Source organism: Brienomyrus brachyistius, chromosome 5, assembly GCF_023856365.1.
Source record: "Brienomyrus brachyistius isolate T26 chromosome 5, BBRACH_0.4, whole genome shotgun sequence".
Lineage (NCBI taxonomy): Eukaryota > Metazoa > Chordata > Actinopteri > Osteoglossiformes > Mormyridae > Brienomyrus > Brienomyrus brachyistius.
This window is the reverse complement of record NC_064537.1, coordinates 1280857-1303664: the sequence shown is the minus strand read 5'-3', so window position 1 is coordinate 1303664 and position 22808 is coordinate 1280857. Positions and strand designations below refer to the sequence as shown.

The 22808-nt window shown below is 47.9% G+C and overlaps 1 protein-coding gene and 1 long non-coding RNA gene across 2 annotated transcripts; one reads left to right on the top strand and one right to left on the bottom strand.

Moving 5' to 3' along the window:
- Window positions 1-1842: 1842 nt before the first annotated feature.
- Window positions 1843-8587, bottom strand: LOC125741774 (uncharacterized). Its single transcript, XR_007397855.1, has 3 exons — window positions 8573-8587; window positions 6067-6327; window positions 1843-5642 (listed from the first exon to the last, which is right to left on the bottom strand). It is a non-coding gene; the product is annotated as an uncharacterized LOC125741774 (long non-coding RNA).
- LOC125741770 (uncharacterized) lies at window positions 7659-10107 on the top strand. Its single transcript, XM_049013086.1, has 3 exons — window positions 7659-8088; window positions 8601-8634; window positions 8873-10107. Exons 1-3 carry the CDS (start codon window positions 7882-7884, stop codon window positions 9244-9246), a joined length of 615 nt encoding a protein of 204 aa, XP_048869043.1. The 5' UTR covers window positions 7659-7881; the 3' UTR covers window positions 9247-10107.
- Window positions 10108-22808: the final 12701 nt, after the last annotated feature.

Sequence of the window (22808 nt, the reverse complement as noted above, 5' to 3'; positions counted from 1 at the left end):
GACGGGACGAGGGAAACGGGATCTGGAAAAGAAGAGCAAAACCATTAACGAGCGACTGGGAACAAGACAGACAGACAAAACTGGCACAAAGACAAGAAATGGGACAGGACCTGACATAGGATGGGGAACACGGACAGACAGACCAGGAAGGGAGACACAGAGGGAACAGGCGGGACAAAATGGCCAGGAGTGAATGGAGGGAACACTGGGGGATGAGGAGCAGAGACGGGAGGAAGGAAGGGACGAGAACCAAAGAGAGGGACAGAGACAGGAAGAACAAAGCGAGGGGAAGCAGAGGCAGGAGGGACAAAGATGGGAGGCCAGGAAGAGAAGGAGGGGGAATAAAGGGGAGCCCGAGGGAGCCCCAGCGGGCGACAGGAGGCAGTCGGAGGGGCTGCAGGCAGCCGGGAGGCCGGAGCCGGAGGGGACCTCGGAGGGGCAGAGGAGGCAGGGCGAGGGACCGACGTAGGGACAAAGGAGGGAGCCAGAGGGGAGACCAAGGATGGGGACGAGGGAGCAGGAAGGGACCCTGGCGAGGGCAAGGAGAGGGGGGGAGCCGCTGCAGGTGGCGACGTCGTCCGCCGCACTCGAGCGGGAAGACCTGTAGGCGACGGAGGAGCCGCCATTGGGGAATCCGCAGGCGACCGCCGAGGAACCAGCGGAGGGAGCGAGGCCGGGCAACGAGGTCGCGAAGGGGGACCCGCAGGCAAATGCCGACCCGGCGGACCAGGACCCGCAGGCGCCGACCTAGCCGTAGCGCCGGCGAGTGAGGACGAGCCAGGGGGTCGGGCAGGAGGGACCCCAATCCCACGTCTGTGCCCCCTCCCCTTGCGGGACACAGACATACCGACCCCTGGTCGGGGTCGAGTTCGCCGGGGTGAGGGCGAGGGAGTCACCAGCGAGGTCCCTGAGGGGTCCCACTCAAGCTCCTCCACCTCCGAAGAGGGGGGAGCGACGATGGAGTCCTCTGGGACCTCCTCGGGAACTGGGCCGAAAGGGAGTGGAGAAGGGTCAGGGACTGGAGCTGCAGGTTGCAGAGGGGGCGCCTGCCCGGGAGCTGCAGGTTGCAGAGGGGGCGCCTGCCCTGGAGCTGCAGGTTGCAGAAGGGGCGCTGAAGCTGCAGGCAGGGGGAGCGCCTGCTCGGGAGCAGCAGGCGGTAGTCGTTGCGCCTGTTAGGGCTCCGGATGCGCGGGCAGAGGGAATGCCTGCTCCGGATGCGTGGGCAGAGGGAGCGCCTGCTCCGGATGCGCGGGCAGAGGCGGCTGTTTGCTCACGGGAGCCCCCTCCCCAAGGCGCGGAGGTGGCTGCTCGGGAGCGAGGTCCGCCGGCAGTGGCGGTTGCTCCGGCGCGGGTGGCTGCACAGGCTCTGGAGCCGCGGCCGGAGTTCTCCGGAGAAGGAGCAGCCTCCGGATGTCATCCGCCACTCTCTCTAGGTCGCCCTCAGGAGAGGCGGGTGAGATCGTGGCGAAGTCCTGTCGAAGCTGGGCGGAAAGCTGTTCTGCCTAGGGATCTTCCAGGCTGGCCGGTTCCTCCATCACCCTCCAGTATAGTCCTTGGAGGGTGAAGAAACTGGAGGCGAAGGCTGCCGTTGCAGCTGGTAGCGGCAAGGGGAGCGCCTCGGGCATGACTGCCGCAGGCGGTGGGACTGGTAGTTCCCGGACGGGCGAGGCAGGCGTGGCCCCTTTAAGATGACGGGGCACTCGCGGGATATCGTCCCGCATCGCTCTAGCCCCCCTGTTGGCTAGCCGCTCGGGCCGGAAACCATACCACTCCAGGGGTGGTGGCAGCTCCGCGGTGTATGGCTCCGGTTTTGGCAGGAGGAGGGGTTCCTCCTTCTCCTCGCTCCCTGTCGGGAGCCACAGCCTAGCGAGAGAGCACGCTCCTAGGCTGATGGTCAATGCCTCTGGTCTCCCTCTTCTCTGCCTCTTTTTCTTTCTATGTAGGTCCGTCATTCTGTCACGATCGGCAATTAGGCTGGCGATCGCACGTGCCGGTGATGCGAGCAGTAAGCAGGCAGGCAGGTAGAATACGGGGAAACTGGGGTTTATTTAGGTACGGGCAGGACATAAACGGACGGAACAGGAACAAAAGGCTTGAACATTGACTTACATCGGGTAACATCAATGACGGACAATCAACTCTGGCAAGACAAGGACTCAAATAGACAGGACTGATCAAAATAACTAGACACATCTGGCGACGATCAGGGAAACACACGTGGGTAATTAGGGGGCGTGGCACACACGAGGAGCGCACGAGCCGGGCATCACAGAAAGAAAGAAAGAAAGAAAGAGCAGGTGCTTTTGCTGTGCAGCTCACCAAACTTTCATATGAGTGTGTCCCTCCCTTGAACCCAAAATGTTGATGTTTGCTCAGTCTATCCTGGCAACTATATCCTAGGGGCTGGGATGAAGTCTTTCTCCCATCCACATTACACAGACGTCTCTCTGAATTACATCAGAAGGTCTCCAGCTGATGGTCATCCAGAACTATTAGTCAGAATTCCAAACACAAACCCCTACACTCCCCAGTGTGAGAAGTGCTGCTGAGTGCCCTTCACACACACACACTTGCACACACACACACATTCATTTCTATGGGAAAAACCCTAATACCAACTATGACAACCTTAACCCCTACCCAGCCCTAACCTTAACAAGTAACCAAACAAAATGTTTAGTTTTTTGATTGCAATTACAGATTTTTATAAAATGTAAGACTGGAAAAATGTCCCCACAAAGCAGAAAGTTTTTTATTTACAGGTTTTTGTTACATTTAGGGGAAATCTGGTTTCCGCAATGTAGTAATTACACACACACACACACACACAGACAGACAGACACACACACACACACAGACACACACACACAGAGATTAGGTACTGTATAGAGATTAGCAGGGAGAGAGCAGGAACTGGCTTGCCCAGGCTAGAGGACCCCTATTGACTAATTACTATTTTTATAGCAATCGTTTATTAGTGTTTGCAAGCTTTAATTGGTTAAGACTGAATTGGGAGACCAAGGACCCTATTTTAAGTTAGTAATTAGTATAATTCTATATATTTATGTATGTGTAATACTAAATATCATTGCATTATATAATCCCGGGCACTAAATTAGCTGCATCCTGCTATGCCACATTGTCACATATGGGTTAAATGCAGAGAACACACATCACTGTTGTGCAGCGTGTGCTGTGGTGTGTCAACTTAATCCCTAAATTCAAATTATATAGCATTAAAAGTTTTATTATTACTAATAATCATATCATCTATAATCAATAATCATACTAATAATCATAATAATCTATTATAACAATATAGGATATGATGACATTATTATTTTTATTTCTGCCTTATACCATCGGGGCAGCTGAGAGATGTAATACATCAGGGGTCACCAACTGGGAGCCACTTCACGGGTACTGAGCCATACGAAGAGCTCCTAAACTTATCTAAACTTCATGTATAATAAACATGTTTTAAATGGTTTTTTTTTTAGATATTGTCATTTTCAAATCTATGCAAATGTGATCACATGCAAATGTGATTAAAGAAGAATAGCAACAGGATAAAATTTAATTTTAGACGATGCTCACTGCTGAGTGCTATTTTTAGACCATGTTGGTGACCCTTGTAGTATATTTTAAGTAGTACTGCTACAAGAGGACAGTGCAGGAAGATTAATTTCCACTTAGTGAAGGGAAAGGAGTATATTTGCGTATCGATTCAGATAATATATTTTAGACTTATGACCAAGATCAAGGGGCGGTATGGTGGTGCAGTGGTTAGCACTGTTGCCTCACACTTCTGGGACCCGAGATCGAGTCTCCGCCTGGGTTACATGTGTGCTGAGTTTGCATGTTTTCCCCATGTCGTCGTGTGGTTTCCTCCAGGTGCTCATGTTTCCCCCCACAGTCCAAAAACATGCTGAGGCTAATTGGAGTTGCTAAATTGCCCGTAGGTGTGAATGTGTGCGTGAATAATGAAAAAACATCGGTTACTGCTGCGTTTTACAATGTGTAAGCACTGTATGCACTGTATGCCCTGCATGTGTAAGCACTGTGTGCACTGTATGCCTTGCATGTGTAAGCACTGTGTGCACTGTATGCCCTGAATGTGTAAGCACTGTGTGCACTGTATGTGTAAGCACTGTATGCCCTGTATGTGTAAGCACTGTATGCCCAGTATGTATAAACACTGCATGTTCTGGATGCCCTGTATGTGTAAACACTGTATGCCCTGTATGTGTAAGCACTGTATGCCCTGTATGTGTAAGCACTATATTCACTGTATGTGTAAGCACTGTATTCCCTGTATGCCATGTATGTGCAAGCACTGTATTCACTGTATGTGTAAGCACTGTATTCCCTGTATGCCCTGTATGTGTAAGCACTGTATTCACTGTATGTGTAAGCACTGTATTCCCTGTATGCCCTGTATGTGTAAACACTGTATACCCTATATGTGTAAGCACTGTATGCCCTGTATGTGTAAGCACTGTATGCCCTGTATGTGTAAGCACTGTATGCACGGTATGCCCTGTACGTGTGAGCACTGTACGCCTGTTGTGCATGTGCCTATGCGGGACCATGATATACTGATTAGGCGCCCTTAAAATGACAGTGAAATACCGTTCCACATGGCTTGTGCTAAGTCATGTTTTCTTTTGCATCAAATGTGAAATTTACATGGCAGTATTTTGATATTTTCAAAAGCAAGGCTATACCAATATTTTTATAATCTTGCTGGTAATTTGCAGGAGTGAGAGGGGTTTCCCATAATAAAATTCCCCCCCACGATAAAATTCACCCAAGTCTATCACAGATACTTCCTCTGCCAGCCCCCTGAGGATGGGCTCCCAGTTTGAGTCTGATTCCTCCCAAGGAAAAGTTTTTCCTTGCAACTGTCACCTCTGGCTTGCTCACTGGGGGCTTTGGGCAGGGACGCTGTAAAGCACTTTGAGACAATGTAATGCTGTGAGAACATGCTAAACAAATAAATGTGGATGGGATACACATAAAAAGTTAAAACACAGGCTTAAAAAGTTATCATACAGAAGCCAGATAGATCACCATTATCCGAACATGCTGAACTACAATCGAAACACACACCCTCTCTTCCTCCATGTCTCTCTCACCTGTCATTATTGGTAAATAGCTCTACATGAGCGCATGGGAAGTTTCTTTGCACGCCCACGCAGCACACGGAGTGAGAGAGGACACAAGCGTGTGGACTCAGACAAGCACGCGCGTGTATGTAGGCGTCACATCCTCTTTCGGACTGTTTCCTCTCGCGATTCTCGCTTTGCTTCATATATGGAGGGGAAACCGGCCCCATGGAAATCTCCAAGCTCGGCCACGTTAAGAAACTCGCCTCTTCCTCTCGTGGTGCTCTAGGGGGGAAAGCCGACCTTTGGCTGTCCTGTGGGGGCGCTTTGTGACAATACTGCATGAACACTTCCAGATGCTGCTGATCGTATCGCTGGATCACTTTGCAGGATTGGCCGTGCTGGAGGCCACTGCTTTTAGCCTCCAGCACAATGTCCCTGGAACGGTCCCTGTGACCCTGCCTGCTATCAGCTGAGAGATCCTGCAGTCCGTCTCTCAATACCGGCGATCCCACAATCACCGGCTCCAGGTGTCTGATGGGAAAAAAGATTGTCAGTGGGAAATCCGATCTATTAAAAGTATTTACAACTGCATCTCACAGACAGCTAGACCAGGGGGTGGGGGCAGACAACAGTGTTGAAAAGAATGCTACTATTAGATTTTACTAATAGTAAAAATAGTCCTACTACTACTAATAGTCCTACTACTAGGACGAGACCCATGCCACTGTAACTTGGAATTGTGGTTGGCAACATCGGCAACCTCAAGCCCATAATGTCGTATTGTCAGTAATGAATACAGGGTTGGGTGCTGTATGCTGGATGTGCTTGTAGTATGATGGAGGCATTGTCTGTAGATGCAAAGGCTAAGGGATCCAAGCCTCAAGATTTCTGGAAGAGCCTTTTACTGAAAGCTCTACATTACACCCACGTGAGTCACATGGATGACAGAACATACCCTGACACGTCTAATTACAACCAGTTTGGGGAGTTGCCATGCTGATTTCACTGCAGACCAGTGGGCTCGATGCCAGTGGGAAGAAGGTTGCTGATTCAAATCCTATGGCTGCTGGATGGAAGTCACTGCTGGGCCTTTCAGCAAGAGCCTAAAGCCACAATGACTCCTGGGACACGGGCAGACTGCGAAGCTCCATGTCTGCAGACTGCGAAGCTCCATGTCTGCAGACTGCGAAGCTCCATGTCTGCACATCCTGTGTCTCTGAATAATACAGACGACAGGGGCGGTTCTCGGGTTATGGGAGATCAGTGTCCAAGATCTACCAGCATAAAATTCCAGGCTCTGTTAAAAGCATTCTGCCATAAAGTCTATACTCAAAATTTAAATTAAATTCATGATAATAAATAGATGCACTACTTTGCGGCTTCAGCAGTCTTTTGCCTCAAGGTACAGTACAGTACAGTACAGTACATTATTATTATCGTCCAACATACCTACAAATTCGACCTCAAGACAGACTTAGGTAACCAATCTCCTTCGTGACCCGAGGACTTGTCTGTATTAGTCTTTTTTGGCTACGAGAGAACAGGACTAAACGGGAAACTTCTGAACACACACACACACACATCAGGTACACATATCTTTATGGGGACTGCTCATTCATTTTTATGGGAAAAATGCTAATGCTAAATATGACAACAAATACAAGATTTTTTGTATTTCTTGTTTTTTCATGGCAGTTACAGATTTTTATTAAACTGAGTTTTCCCATATGTTCCCATATACGTAAAAAAAAAAAAACAAAAAAAAAAAACAGGTATTCATCACGTTGTGGGGACATTTGGTCCCCACAAGGTAAGGTATACCTGGACCACACACACACACACACACACACACACACAAAGCAGCAGAGGGATCCAATCGCCAAGTTCAGAGCTATCAGGAATACTACCCTGCATGACACTCTAGCTATAATATATTTTATAGCACTTAACTTGACGGGGCACAGATGCTTAATAGTAACTCAGTTACTAATGAAGTACAAATTATGAACAAATTTAGTTGCTACTTGAGATAAAAAGATGTGTCACGATTCATTAATGATGAACAAACACGAAACCAGTAGTTAACATGTGTTATTCATTACTTGTTCCTTCAGTAGTTCATAAAGGTTGATAGAATTAACTGATATAGTAACAAATACAGCAACGGATTAAGATAAAGGATGCATCATGATTCGTTAATGAACAAACATGAGATCAGTATGTAACTAAGGCTTAGTTTGTGGTTAATGCATAAGTAAGAGCGTTAATACTATATTTGTGCCTGTCAAGTAAAGTGTTAGGCCTACCCATTTTTCACAATATTCATATGGCTAATTTAAAAACTAGACAATCGTATTCAGTTAATGAAATTGAAATGGTCAGTTTTTTTTTCTACCTTTCCATAACGAAAAAGGAAAGGGGCACTGAGGCTTCACACCTCTGATCGGCGCAGATAGCGTCACCTTTCCATGAGAGCGGCATCTGCGCAACGCAGTCGAGCGGAACTTCCTATTATAGCGGAGGGGAGGGGAAGGAAACCCATTACTTCCTACTTTTGTCTCACTCATATTAGAAGTATATAAACACAGCATGTCCGCTGGCAGCCTCACTTCCAAGCCGGTGTCGATAACAGATACGTGATTCCGCAGGCAGTCCCTTATCGCTGCGCTTCCATTAGAGAACTGACAAGTTGCGAGAGATACTTTGCCTCTTTCCAGGATCTCATACTTCTGCATTTGCGTCTATCCGCATTCGTTTTGCGCTCGGCAGGATGACAGACGCGGAGTCTCTGCAGCAGCCCTGCAGTCCCCGGAGCAGGTGGTCGTACCGCTGCATCGTGGCCTCCATTGCTTTGCTGTACCTGCTGTTTGTGGGAGCCGCGATGTGGATGCTGATTTCCATGCTTTCCCATGAAGCGAAGAGCGAGCAGACGGCGTTTGTGTTACGGCAGACAGCAGGGGATAATCGCACGACGGAGGTATGGCGACGCGAACCGGCTTCTACATGGAACACGAAGATTATTTACCAGTTTATTTATTTGCGGGGAGATTAACTTGCTTCGTTTCAGTGATTGTGTTTTAAAGCCTCGCAGTCCTATTTTCATTGTACTGAAATGACTTCGTAGGTTTATACTACAGTTTCACACACCCCCCGAAAAAACGCGCGCTTAATTCATCTTGCCGGATCGTGCGTTGTCAAGCCTGCCTTAAATAATCCAACGGGACATTAAAGTGTCGTTACAACATTAAACATATCAAAAGAAAAATGGCAATATAATTTAGATTAATTCTATTCATGTTAAAAACTGGGCTGGCTAGTAGATGTTACTGATCGAGCAGCTGTCAGTAATTAATAATAATAACAATAATAATAATAGCAATGATAATAACAAAAATTATATTATGTGCGGAGTTGTACTTTCAGTGCACATGCGCGGAGTATTAATGAATGTGTGTACTTACATACGTGTCTCGCCCCTTTCTGTTACAGAAAAGAAAAGTGTTTTACCTGACGCTCAAATCAGGTGAGTTGCTTTTTTTGTGCATCCGGCAAACCCAAAGGAATGAAATAACGCGCTTATCTTCCTATCCGTCCTTGTGTCTCTGCGCTTCAATCCACTTTACAGCACATTTAACCCTGTTACCGTCACATCAGCCATCCCCATGAAATGAAACTTTAACGTGTTTATCACGAAGTGTTTTAATGAAGGACGTTTCCAGTTTCATATCCACTGAACTGTTGGTTTCCTCTGTTTCCTGCAGATGAAGTGAAAAATAAGACCATGGATTGGACGTGTTCTGTTTCCGGGCTCTACGACAACGACCTGAACATATTTGAAGTGCCGCGAAAGGGCAACTACCTGCTCGGCCTCAACCTGGTGTTGCAGTGTAACAATGAGTGCCCCAGCGGGTCTCTGAAGCTGACCGTCAGCAGCAACAAAGGCGACCACAAGACCTGCCATATGGAGCTGGAGAAGGACCCGCCGTCTTGCATCCACATGCTGGACTTGCCAGCTGCTTCGCGCCTGATGGTCTCAATGGGCGTGGAGGTGCAGGAGGGAGCAGAGAAGCCGGATGGGAGCTGGAAGCTGGACATCAAGCGCTCCCAGTGGTGGATCTTTATTTCGGATGAGTGAACGCTGGATGGAGTCTGGTCGTCCGAGCTGAATTTGCACATCTTACTCGGGGCACTTCTGGCATTCCCCGAGGACCTACCTTAAAGCATCACCAAGACTGATTTAGACCTATTTATTGATATTTGAAATATATTTTTATATATAATGCTTGTGTGTATAAATATCTATTTAAGTTACGGGTATTTTGTATGAGACATTTTATACATTGATTTGCAAAATATATTTATAAAATAGATAACACTAAAATCTATTTAAAATAAGAATAGTATTGTTTACACTTTAAAAAAAAAAAAAGAATGTAGACCTGCACTGCTCCTACGTGGAATCGCGTGGGTGTCGGCCGCCTGGGAGGGCACCTCGCCTGCCTGGACCCTCCAAGTTAAGCCTTTGATTTATTTTTGGTTATAAATGTAGTGTCATTTGAGCCAAGGTTGATGCACTTGAATTCAATATCGGTTGACCATATTCACGATGATGACAGCGGTGTCACGCCTCACATGACTCCAGAGCCAGCGGCCTCAGGTCTGTTTAGTCACCGGCTGTGCTTCCCCAGTGACGTGGAAATTCTGCAACCGCTCCTCGTGCTTAACCAGCAAATGCTGCGCCACGCACCGCCCCCTAGTGGCTGTCTGGCGCACTGTTCAGAAGTAGGCAGAAAAAAATACTATGGTTATAAAGAACTCTCACAAAATGTGCTATGAAAACTTTATGATTTTTAAAAATGTCTGTAAACCAGTAGGAATAAAAACAACCGTTGCTATTTTCATACAGTATTAGAGGATACGTTTTATGTAGTATTTTCGTTTAAGGCACTCTAATGTTTCAGACTGTAATGAATAAAGTAAAATGTTTTCTTCCATATATCTCTTTCTCCTTTTTTCCCCCTCCACTTCTTTGTCAGGAATATCCCATAGTTGGAATAGATAAACATTGCATTTATACTAGTGGAAATTACTTTAATTTTATTTTATTTCATTTACTCAGCAGGGCTTCACAGGAGCCCAGCGATATCACCGCTTTGGCACATTTCATGAAACATACTTGCAGTTTTTCCTGAATTCTTCTATACAGAAAGTGGTACTTGAGGCACAACCACTGCAAAAAAAATCAACTCGTGTATCAAATTTGGTAACATTTTACATTCAGTGAATCTTCATAGGGGCGGCATGGTGGTGCAGTGGTTAGCACTGTTGCCTCACACCTCTGGGATTCACACCCGGGTTCGAATCTCCGCCTGGGTCACATGTGTGTGGAGTTTGCATGTTCTCCCCATGTCGTCGTGGGGTTTCCCCCGGGTACTCCGGTTTCCCCCCACAGTCCAAAAACATGCTGAGGCTAATTGGACTTGCTAAATTGCCCATAGGAGTGCATGCGTGAGTGAGTGGTGTGTGAGTGTGCCCTGCGATGGGCTGGCCCCCCATCCTGGGTTGTTCCCAGCCTCGTGCCCATTGCTTCCGGGATAGGCTCCGGACCTCCCGCGACCCAGTAGGATAAGCGGTTTGGAAAATGTATGGATGGATGGATGAATCTTCATACACTTTCTCGATTACTTTGACACATTTCCTGAAACATGCTTAACATTATTTAGGCAATAAGAGCATTTCCCAGTTCACACACAGCACAACACCATGCTCAAGTCAAGTAGGTTTTATTGTCATTTCAACCATACACACAGTATATAGAGAAATGAGATAACGTTCCTCTAGGTCCATGGTGCAACACAGAGCAGGACAAAGACAGAGCAGCATCGTAAGTGCAGACAGGACACAAGCATAACAGTGCAGATTGACAAGGCAAGACAACATGCAGTGCAAATTAACAGTGGAGTTACTGTATGGTAGCAGCGAATGTTCTTTGTGCAAAAATGCTGTGGTATAGAAGAGCAAAGAGTTGAGAGGCAATAAATAACAATAACGTTATTTACCCAAAATAATTAACTCAAGTCTCAAAAGCAAATAATTCCATCAAAGATTTAGTCAGTGTCCCCAAAAAATACAAACAGAATTGTTTTAACCATGAGAGTCAAAATTTTTAGATATATTATCAAAATGTCAGTGTACAGTAAATGTGCTCCTGATCGCCGTGATATTGAATGATAGTCCTTTCTCACTTTCTTATTGTCACTGAATGATCTTTTTTCTTTAGCAAACATACTTATTCATGTCAAAGACAACAGTTTCAATACTGTAAAGCTCTACATTACAGTGTGTAAAGTTCACTGGCAAGAGGAAGCGCTCACATGCACACATCTAACTTCTTCAGACTGCGAGACACAGTACAGTAGCAAACAAAAAAGTCACAGCACTGTGTAACACGAAACAGCAAACTGACAACACAAGGACAACAAAATCATGTATTGTGGGCAGGGGTGCTGCTAGAGGTTTTAGGCCCCATGAAAGCCTGTCACACAGGGCCCTCAACCCCCTTCCAATTCAATTATTTTACAAATTTTTTGGAATCATCAATCAACTTTCGTCCCCTTTACGGCACCCCTGACTGTGGGAACCAAAAACACAACAATGCCATTTCACTGCAATTTGTGGAACATATTTTTAATCATTTTGAAAGCTTGCTTAATGGTTTTGCACGTGGTGACTAACACGATGATCACACACATATTTAGTTTTCAGTGTAAAATTATTACATTGGGAAACTATGCAATCTATGTTGACCAACAAGACTAAAGCAACTGAAAACTGTGCCAAATGATGAGAATTGTACGAAACCATTTGCATACATGCACTAAAACATCTGGAAATCTCTGATCTAAAGAAGTTACATGCGCATGCATGCCAGTGCTTCCTCTTGCCAGTGACCTGTACACACTGTAATGTAGAGTCTTGCAATATTTTTTTTTCCCAAAATGCACACAAAAACACGGTTATCTACATTACACAGTTTTCAAAACTGAAAGATCTTGCGTGTAAATTGGAAAACTGCAAATCAAAGTGTAACATTGATTGATCAACTGGCTACACCTGATTCTCAGGTGTGAAAACACGTACCTCTGTTTAGAGTCTTCTGTACTACAAATTTATATTGTATGTAACAGGGAATCATGTAGTTAGATGCTGCCAGAGTGCATCATGATATCTATATTAGTTTGCTTAAGAAACATGATCAGTCCGACAATGAGAAAGTGGGAACCAACTATTCAGAACTGTGGAACTCAGGAGTATACTTTCATTGACATTTTGAAAATACGTCTAAACAATTTGACTGTCATGGTTTAAATAATACTGTGTAACACTTTACTTAAGGCTGTATTTTTAGTAATTTATAAACACATTCATAGTGCATTTTAATGTATTCATAAAGCATTATAAACATGGCTATAAATATTTATAAAAAGGTATAACACATTATAGCCAGGTTTATTGTGCATTACGAATGCTTTGTAAAACTCATCTATAAGGCAGTACAAGTACCTTTATAATGCAGTACAAAGCATCCTTATTGCTTATGCTGACCATTATAATGCATTATAAAGTTATAATAGTGCATTATAGATGAGAGCTTCATAGAGCATTCACAGTGCATAATACACATGACTGCAATGTGTTATGCTTTTTGATAAATATTTCATGAGTTAATAGTTTGGGTAAGTTACAGGCTTTTGCAGCTAAACCACAGTGTAAACCACATGCATGAAGTTTTGAGAAATGCTCTTACAGTCTTGATAATGTTAAGCATGTTTCATCAAATGTGCCAAAGCAATTGAGAAAAACTGTAACAAACAACAAATGCAATTGTAACACGGTGGCCCTCAGCGGCTGGATTTACAGTGAGAATACAGTTAATCCAAAGCCAATGGCACCGATCTCCACCCAGCTCTACACCTCACACTATAGGTCTGACTGGGAATGAGGAGTTAGCTAGAGCTAGAACTAGTGTCCCTATATGCTAAACTAAACAGGTGTGTTTTTAGTCTAGACTTGAATATTGAGAGTGAACCTGAAACCCGCACATCCGGTGGAAGACCATTCCACAGCTGAGGAGCTCTGTAGGAGAAAGCTCTGCAGCCTGCCGTAGCTTTTTCTACCTTAGGCACTAACAGATATCCCATGGCTTGAGAGCGAAGCAAGCGTGGAGGGTTGTATGTGGTCAGCAGATCACTAAGGTATTCTGGTGCAAGGCCATTTAGTGCATTAAGTTAATAGCAGTATTTTATAGTCAATTCGAGACTTAACTGGCAGCCAATGAAGAGAGGATAAGACCGGTGTAATATGATCAAATTTTTTAGTGTTTGTTAGAACTCTGGCTGCAGCATTCTGTACCATCTGAAGTTTATGCAAGGATCCAGATGGGCAACCCGATAGGAGGGCATTACAGTAAGCCAGTCTGGAACTTACGAAGGCATGTATTAGTTTTTCTGCATCATTAAATGAGAGCATCTTACGAAGCTTGGCTATGTTCCGTAGATGATAAAATGCAGTTCTAGTAATACTTCTAATGTGAACATCAAAGCATAGATCTGAATCAACAAGAACGCCAAGATTTCTAACCACCGTCTTGGGTTGTGTAGGAAGGCTACCAACATTGAGGTGGTGAAACTTATTTCTTGCAGCCTTGGGACCAATTACCAGAACTTCTGTTTTTTCTGTGTTTAACATAAGGAAATTTTTTGCCATCCAGCACCGGATATCTAATAGACTGGATAGTCTTCTAACTGAGACAGCAGTGATGTATCATCAAGATTAACAGATATGTACAACTGTATCATCTGCATAAAAATGAAACCCAACACCATGATTTATAATAATGTTACCAAGAGGTATCATGTATAGGGTAAACAGTAGCGGGCCCAGGACTGATCCCTGTGGGACACCATATTTAACTTTGGTAGCCTTGGATGATTCATTGTTCACATGGGCATACTGATAGCGATCAGATAAATATGAGCAGAACCAAGAAAGTGCTGTCCCTCTAATGCCAACTACACCTTCTAACCGGTCCAAGAGGATATTATGGTCCACAGTATTGAACGCTGCAGTTCAATCTAGCAATACCAACAGAGATACACAGCCACGGTCAGAAGCCACAAGTAAATCATTCATTACTTTGACTAAAGCAGTTTCTGTGCTATGGTTTGGTCTAAAGCCAGACTGATATAATTCATTGGTATTATTTTTTTGTAGGAAAGAGGCCAACTGACGAACTACAACCTTTTCCATGATTTTTGAAATGAAAGGAAGATTTGAGATAGGTCTATAGTTACCTAAAACACTGGGTTCAAGATTTGGTTTCTTTAGGACGGGTCTAATAACAGCCATTTTAAAAGGTTTTGGAACATATCCAAGCCTAAGAAAAGAGTTTAACACATTTAACACGGTAGTGCCAATCTGTGGTGCAATTTCCTTGAAGAATTTTGTAGGAATTGGGTCTACAAGGCTAGTAGAGGATTTACAGGAGAAAATTAAGCTCAAAAGTTCTGAGTGTGTAATAGGAATGAATGATTCAAAGGTATCATTATTGGTAGGCATAAGACTAGCAGGAGGCTGGCAGCCATAAGTAGGTAAGGGTGTGAACTGGATAGTCTGTCTAATCTTAGTTATTTTACCATAAAAAAATGTAAGAAAGTCATCACTCTTAAGAGCTTGCGGGACTTGCGAGTTTAATGAGGAATTCTGTGTTATCCTAGCCACGGATTCAAATAGGAATTTAGGATTGGTTTTGTTCATGTCTATTAATCTGGAGAGATACACAGACCGAGCAGTCACTAGTGCTTGTCTGTATTTAGAGAGGCTCTGTTTCCAGGCAGATTTGAAAACTTCCAGTTTAGTTGAGCGCCATTTTCGCTCTAGCTTGCGCGATGCCTGTTTGAGTTCACGTGTATTATCAGAGTACCAGGGGGCGGGTTTGTTATCGCTATGCTTTATCCTCTTAAATGGAGCTACAAGATTTAGAGTGCTGCAAAGGGATTTTTCCATGTTTGAAGTTGCCTGTTCAAGTTCATCTATACACGATGCTTCAGATGTAAGGCTGAAGGACTGTGGAAGTTGTTTCATAAATATTGTTGTAGTTAGTGCGTTAATAGAACGTCTGATTCTATACTTTGGAGTGGTGGTCAACGGGAGGCTATACTGGATTTCAAATGTTAACAAGTAATGATCTGAGAGCAGAGGACTCTGTGGCATAATAGACACATGTTCCACCAGGATGCCATGACTAATGATCAAATCAAGGGTATGGTTACAGACATGAGTAGGCCCGACTACATTCTGACATACACCTACAGAGTCAAGAATAGCTGCAAACGCTATTTTTAAGGATCATTATCCTTCTCCATATGAATGTTAAAATCACCCACAATAACGGCTTTGTCAGTACTGACCACCAGGTTTGTTAAAAAAAATCAGCAAATTCCTTAAGAAAATCACTGTACAGCCCAGGCGGTCTATACACAATAACCATGGTGATTTGGGGTGAAGAACTACAAAGAGATGAGCCAGCAAGGCTAAGAACAAGAGTTTCAAATGTGCTGAAACTCAAACCACATTCCTTAGACACTCCTAAGTTGGACTGAAAAATTGCCTCAACACCACCACCTTTGCGATTTGGTCGAGGGTTATGCTTATAACTGTATTCCGCTGGAGTAGATTCATTTAGTGCCATGAATTCATCCGGTTTAAGCCAGGTCTCAGTAAGGCATATGGCACCAAGACTAAAATCAGTAATTATTTCATTTATTAATAGTGCTTTAGGAGCCAGTGATCTTATATTCAGAAGTCCAAGTTTAAGTTTAAATATTGCATCAAAACTGTTTTCTAGTAATGGATTCATTGTGATTTTAATAAAGTTATTATGGCACACTCCACGGTGGAATAGTCCTCCATGATGAAAGACGCGGGGAACAGACAGTCTCAGTGAAATGAACCCAAGGTGACGACTCTAAGCGACTAGCAGGCGGTCTTAACTCTAACTCTAGTTAGTCAGCGATTTGCCTGTAGACTACGAGCTATGCTTTTAGACAGGAGGTCGGCACCAGCCCACGAGGGGTGAATACCGTCCCTCTTCAAAAGCCCAGGCCTACCCCAGAACATCAGCCAGTTGTCTATATAACCTACACCATTTATCGGGCACCATTCCGACAGCCAGCGATGTAGCGACGATAATCTGCTGTACATTACATCACCACACCTAGCAGGGATGCGGCCAGAGCACGTTACTGACACACACATCTTCTTCGCAATGTTGCACACCTCTTTAAAATTTGCCTTTGTGATCTCCGATTGCTTCAATCGGGCATCATTAGTGCCGACGTGGATAACAATCTGAGAGTATTTACGTTTACTTTTAGCCAGCACTTTTAAATTTGCCGCGATGTCGGTCGCTCTGGCACCAGGGAGACAATTTACTATGGTCGCTGGAGTCGCTACTCTCACGTTTTTTTAGAATAGAATCACCAATTACTAGAGCACTTTCAACAGGTGTCTCAGCGGGAGTTTCACTGAGTGGGGAGAACCTGTTGGAAACGCGGATAGGCGAATGGCGCCGGTGTGAGTTTGGTTTGGATTTACGGCTATGCCGCCGGGTCGTCACCCACTCGCCTTGCTGCGAAGGCTCTGCTGCCGGAGCAGGGGGAGACTTACTGGCTATCGCGGACATATCCGGAGCCGCTAACACTGAGTCGATAAAACTCTCATTCTCCTGAATGTTATGTAACGTCCGGATACGTCCCTCTAACACTACAATGTTCTCCGTCAGCCTAGCGACTAACTGACACTTCTCACATGTATAAATACCGCTAATGACTGGAGAAGAATAACTAACATATTGCACTCAGAACACGGAACAGGAGACATGGCGTTGTACTTATGGTAAACTGAGGCTCTAAGGCTGGAAGCACCTTCTTAATTGAACGGAGATCGTGGGTCGGTACTTGCGTAGGTGATTAATCCGTCACGGTTTGGGATTTTTTTTGGATGATTATTAATCTTGCGAAGCTTTTTCCGATGACGTAACTCGAATTTTTATTTAGGTGATATCTATAGTTTCAAAGTTCGCGCGCTAGCAACCAAATGCAGTGGAACAACACGTATTTATTTTCCATGCAGCTCTTCTTACAAGCACCTCACACGTCGAGTGTCACGGGAGATCGGCAGCGATCGCGGGCAGAGCGGCGATCGTGCGGGTAAGGAGCAGGCAGGCAAGCGGGATACGGGGAAAACGGGGGTTTATTGGGAGCAGGACGGGAAACAGGCATTGACTCTCACAAACATCAATGACGGACGAAGGACTCAGGTAAGACACGGACTGAAATAGACAGGACTGAGCAAATGAACTGGATACAGCTGGGTACAATCGGGAGAAAACACGTGGGTAATCAGGGGGCGTGGCACACAGGAGGAGTGGACGAGCCGGGCATGACAGAACCCCCCCCCAAAGGCGCGCTTCTCCGGGCGCGCTAAGGAAGGGGGCGACGGACGGGACACGGGAACCGGGACCTGGAGCAAAAAAACAGAACCATCAACGAGAGACAGGAAACAGGACCGAGGCACAGAACAGGGCAAGAGACAGGACATGAGATAGGAGCTGACAAAGGGACGGGAAGGCAGAGAGACAGATCAGGAAGGGAGACACAGCGGGAACAGGAGGAACAAAAGGACCAGGAGTGAACGAAGGGAACAGAGGAGGACGAGGAGCAGAGACGGGAGGAACAAAGCGAGGGGGAGCAGAGACAGGCGGGACAAAGAAAGGGTAAGCAAACGAAGGAGGGACCAGGGCAGGAGAGAAGGGAGAGAAGGCGGGGGAACAAAGGGGAGCCCGTGGGAGCCCCAGCGGGCGACGGGCGGCAGCCGGAGGGGCCGCAGACGGCCGGGAGGCCGAAGCCGGAGGGGACCGAGAAGGGGCCGAGGAGACAGGGCGAGGGACCCGCGGAGGGGCCAGGGAGGGAGCAGGAGGGAGCACCGGGGAAGGGGACGAGGGAGCAGGAGGGGCCCACGGCGAAGGCCCGGAGGAGGGGGGAGCCGCAGCAGGCGGCGACGTCCGGTGGAGGGCCGGAGGTAGGGGCCCCGCAGGCAACCGAGGAGCCGACGTCGGGGAGCCCGCAGGCGGCCGACCAGGCTCTGGAGAGGGGAGCGAGGCAGGGCGACGAGGCACCGGAGAGGGACCCGCAGGCGACAGCCGACCCGGAGGGCCAGGAACCGCAGGCGCCAACCGAGCCCCAGCGCAGGCGAGGCAGGGCGAGCCAGGGGGCAGGGCGGGCGGGACCCCAGCCCTGCGTCTGTGTCCCCTCCCCTTGCGGGACACAGACAGGCCGACCCTAGGTCGGGGTCGACGTGGCCGGGACGAGGGACAAAGGGTTACAAGTTCTGTCCCCGAGGGGTCCCATTCCAGCTCCTCCACCTCCAGAGAGGGAGGAGCTGCGGTGGAGTCTTCGGGGACCTCCTCGGGAACCAGGGTCAAGGGACTTAGAGCTGCTGCAGGCGGAGGGGGCGCCTCTGGAGCTGCTGCAGGCGGAGGGGACGCCTCTGGAGCTGCTGCAGGCGGAGGGGGCGCCGCGACAGGAACAGGAGCGCGGTCAGGAACAGGAGCGCGGTCAGGAACAGGAGCGCGGTCAGGAACAGGAGCGTGCTGCAGTGGGGGCGCCTGCCCGGGAGCTGCAGGTTGCTGCAGTGGGGGCGCCTGCCCGGGAGCTGCAGGCGGCTGCAGTGGGGGCGCCTGCCCGGGAGCTGCAGGCGGCTGCAGGGGGGCGCCTGCCCGGGAGCTGCAGCAGGCGAAGGCGGCTGCGCGGGCGGCAGCGAAGGCGGCTGCGCGGGAGCGGGGTCCGCGGGCGGCGGCGGCCGCGCGGGAGCGGGATCCGCGGGCGGCGGCGGCCGTTCCGCCGGCGTAGCCGGGACCGGTGCTCTCCGGACAGGAGAGGCTGCCTGGGGAGACAGCTTAGCAAAGCTAGGGACCATCCGGGCGATTGGGGAGACATCCCGATCCTCCTCTGAGAGGGCTGCCGGGATGAGGGCACATGCCCTTAAGGCGATCGTCGGGGCGATCGCCGGTTCCTTCCGTCTCCTCCTCCGGCTCTTGGTAGCGGCGGGAGGTGGAGCTACGTCCGCCAATGCGGACGGCGGAAGGATTGGTCCCCGCTCGCTGGGAGCGACGGAGCGCTTGGTCCAGAGCTGAGCTATCCGCAGGAGACCCTCGCGCAGCTCCTCGGCCAAGCGGGCTTCTAGGTCGAGGGCTAGCTATCCGAGGGTCTTCTCACACCAGCGGACGAGGCTCCACGCTGGACGATCCTCAATGATTCCGGGTTGGGATCTCCAGTAAGCTACCTGGTCTCCGAGGCAGAAGTACTCCTCCTCGGAGATGTATTTCGCCTTGTTGAGATCCGTCATTCTGTCACGGGAGATCGGCAGCGATCGCGGGCAGAGCGGCGATCGTGCGGGTAAGGAGCAGGCAGGCAAGCGGGATACGGGGAAAACGGGGGTTTATTGGGAGCAGGACGGGAAACAGGCATTGACTCTCACAAACATCAATGACGGACGAAGGACTCAGGTAAGACACGGACTGAAATAGACAGGACTGAGCAAATGAACTGGATACAGCTGGGTACAATCGGGAGAAAACACGTGGGTAATCAGGGGGCGTGGCACACAGGAGGAGCGGACGAGCCGGGCATGACATCGAGCGTCTTCACAGCACACCCTTTAATTCTAGCTCTTTCACCCCCACCCATCTGCATTAGTTGTCCTTACTGGTAAACCTTACTCTCCCTCAATCACCATTCCTTTTCACAGACACCACCACCTTGATGAGGAGCCGCTGTGCAGGATCTGAAACAAGGCTACCAACTGATTTTAAAATTCCCAATATTCAATAAATAAACTTTTTGTATGCAACTGTTCTTCTGTGCAAATCCATGGTTAAAGTACGATGCTAACTAAAGTGCTGTTATTAAAATGAAGGATGTTCTACTAACGTGCTATACAAATTACAATATAAATAATAGTAAGGGAGTCCTCTTCCTTACAGCAATACACATACAACTCATATCCATGGTGCCTTTGGAGGGACTGGCAGCATGATGAATGAATCTTTTAAGCAGTGAATCTTTCATAATCTTCATTGTCCGCACAGCCTGGTGGTCCTGGTGGTTCTGCCTAGTGGCAGAAGGGCTGTAGGAGGGGTGGTTGGGCATCTATGATGATGTTTAAGGTTCTGTGGATGCAGTACTGGTTGACGATCTCCACTAGGGATGGGAGATGGGCACCGATGATCTTCCAAGATGTTCTCAGTGGCCTGTTCAACTGTTTCTTTTCAGATGTTGTGCAAGTTCCAAACCAGACAGTGATACAGGGAGTCAGAACACTTTCAATGGTGCCCCTGTAGAAGGTGCTGAGTGCTGGGATGGGTAAGCTGGCCTGCCTCAGCCTCTGGAGGGAATTGAGCCACTGTTGAGCCTTCTTTACAATTACCATGGTGCAAGTGGTCAGATTGTCCAATAGGTACACACCCAGGAACTTGATGCCACTGAACCTCTCCATGACCATGCCATCTATGGTTGGGGGTGGTGTTCTGTGTGGGCCTTCCTGAAGTCTGTGATCATGTCCTTGGTCTGGTCAATGTTCAGGAGGAGGTTGTGGTGGCAGTACCATGCCGTCGCCTGCTCCATCTCCATCCTGTATGCCGACTTGTCACCTTTGCTGGTGAGACCCACCACTGTAGTGTCATCCGCAAATTTGATGATGTAGTTGTTTCTGAAGCTGTCATTACAGTCGTGGGGGCTCAGGACACAGCCTTGGGGTGAGCCTGTACTTCTGAGATGGTCCCTGACGTGTGGCTGCCGACTGTGACTGTCTGCTGCCCTTCTGTCCAAGTTCCAGGTACAGGTTCCAGTATCCACCTCCAGTGACCTCAGTTTCTCAACCAGTTGCTGTGGTATGATGGTGTTGAAGGCTGAGCTGAAGTCAATGAAGGGCAATCTGGCATAGGTATCCCAGTTTTCCAGATGGGACAGGGTGAGGTGGAGGGTGGATTTTGCAACAGCTGTGGACCGGTTGGTTCTAAATGCAAACTGTAAGGGGTCTAGGTTTGTGGGGAGGCAGGCTTTAATGTGTTGCATGACCAATCACTCGAAACACTGTCACAATCGGAGTGAGAGCCATGGGACGGAAGTCATTCACGCAAGCTGTGTTGGGTTTCTAAGGCACAAGTATGATGGTTGTGCTCTTGAGGCACGTGGACACTACTACCTGCCTGAGGGAGATGTTAAAGATGTCTGTGAACACCTCCTTCAGTTGTTCTGCACAGTCCTCGAAAATACATCCAGATACGTGTTCTGGACCAGTAGCCTTTTGGAGGTTGATACTGTACTACAGAAGGCTCTCTTCATCCTGACTAGGGATATCTGTAAAACCTAATCGTCCATTCTGGCATGTTTGAGGGGCAGGCTTGTAGTACATAGAGGTCCAGAAGCCTTTCCACAAGCGCCGTGTCCTTATTGTCTGTGAAGTGACTGCTGAGATTCTGCACATACTGTACCTCCTCTTTGCCTCCCTGACTCCATGACAATGTGGCTAAGCACTTACACTCCAGTGGTTAAAACGAAGCTGATTGTATTTTTCATTTTAGTGGCACTGACTAATCCATTGATAGAATTATTTGCTTTTGATACAAGTTTTGGGTTAGTTATGTCCTTATGCAGCTAACCACAGTTGTGCAATATGCCTCTTTTGAGGAAAGTGCTTATAGTTCTGAGAATGACCTCCTGAGAGAACCAAGCAGGTCATTTTCCTTGCCAAGCTAGCCCTGGAGTGAACAAGAATAAATATTTTGCAAAGGAAGGGCAGATAAGCCTGTCTAGGACAGCCATATTCACCCTTATCAGGCAGTGCCTGCTCTGTCTGAGGCGCCTGCCATGGCCCTGCCTTCAGCTATTGCTCCGATCCCTGCACCGGCCAAACTCCCTGCTGTGGTTGCTGCGCCACCTCTGCCTACGACCCCGCCTCCACCCAAGGCCCCGACGCGTCGATGGACGTCATCTTTGCTGGCTGTGGCTGTGCTGTCACCTGCTGCGGCTCCCCCTCCCTCCTTGCCTTCGCCGGGATCCCCTCCTGCGTCCTCGTCACCTCCGCCGGTGCCCCCTCCGACTCCCTCCTCAGGCCCCTGCTCCGGCCTTCCGGTCACCTGTGTCCCCTCTGGCTGCTGCCCGCTGTGGCTCCCTCAGGCTCCCCTTTATCCCCTGTCCTTTCCGGTTTGGCCTTCTGTCTCTGTTCCTCGTTCCTTTTGTCCCTCCTGTCTCTGCTGCTCGTCCCTGTATCCCTCCTGTCTCTGTTCCTCATTCCTGTGTCCCTCCTGTCTCTGCTGCTCGTCCCTCTGTGCCTCCCATGTTCACTCGTGGCCCTTTTGTTCCTCCTGTTGCTGTTCCCCCTGTGTCTCCTTTCCTTATCTGCCTGTCTGCGTTCCCTGTTCTGTGTCAGGTCCTGTCCTGGCTTCTGCCATTGTGCTTGTTTTGTCTGTCTGTGCTGTTCCCGACCCCTCGTTAATGGTTTTGCTCTTGTGTTCCAGGACCTGTGCCCCAGCCTCATCCTGTTCGCCGCTCCCCTCGTGGCACGCCCAGGAGTGTG

Bases quoted from the DNA above. Each gene is read 5' to 3' on its own strand.
- LOC125741770 (XM_049013086.1), top strand. From the start codon at position 7,882: ATGACAGACGCGGAGTCTCTGCAGCAGCCCTGCAGTCCCCGGAGCAGG. The intron at 8,089-8,600 runs GTATGGCGACGC...TTTCTGTTACAG, and splicing joins GGGATAATCGCACGACGGAG to AAAAGAAAAGTGTTTTACCT. The intron at 8,635-8,872 runs GTGAGTTGCTTT...TGTTTCCTGCAG, and splicing joins TTACCTGACGCTCAAATCAG to ATGAAGTGAAAAATAAGACC.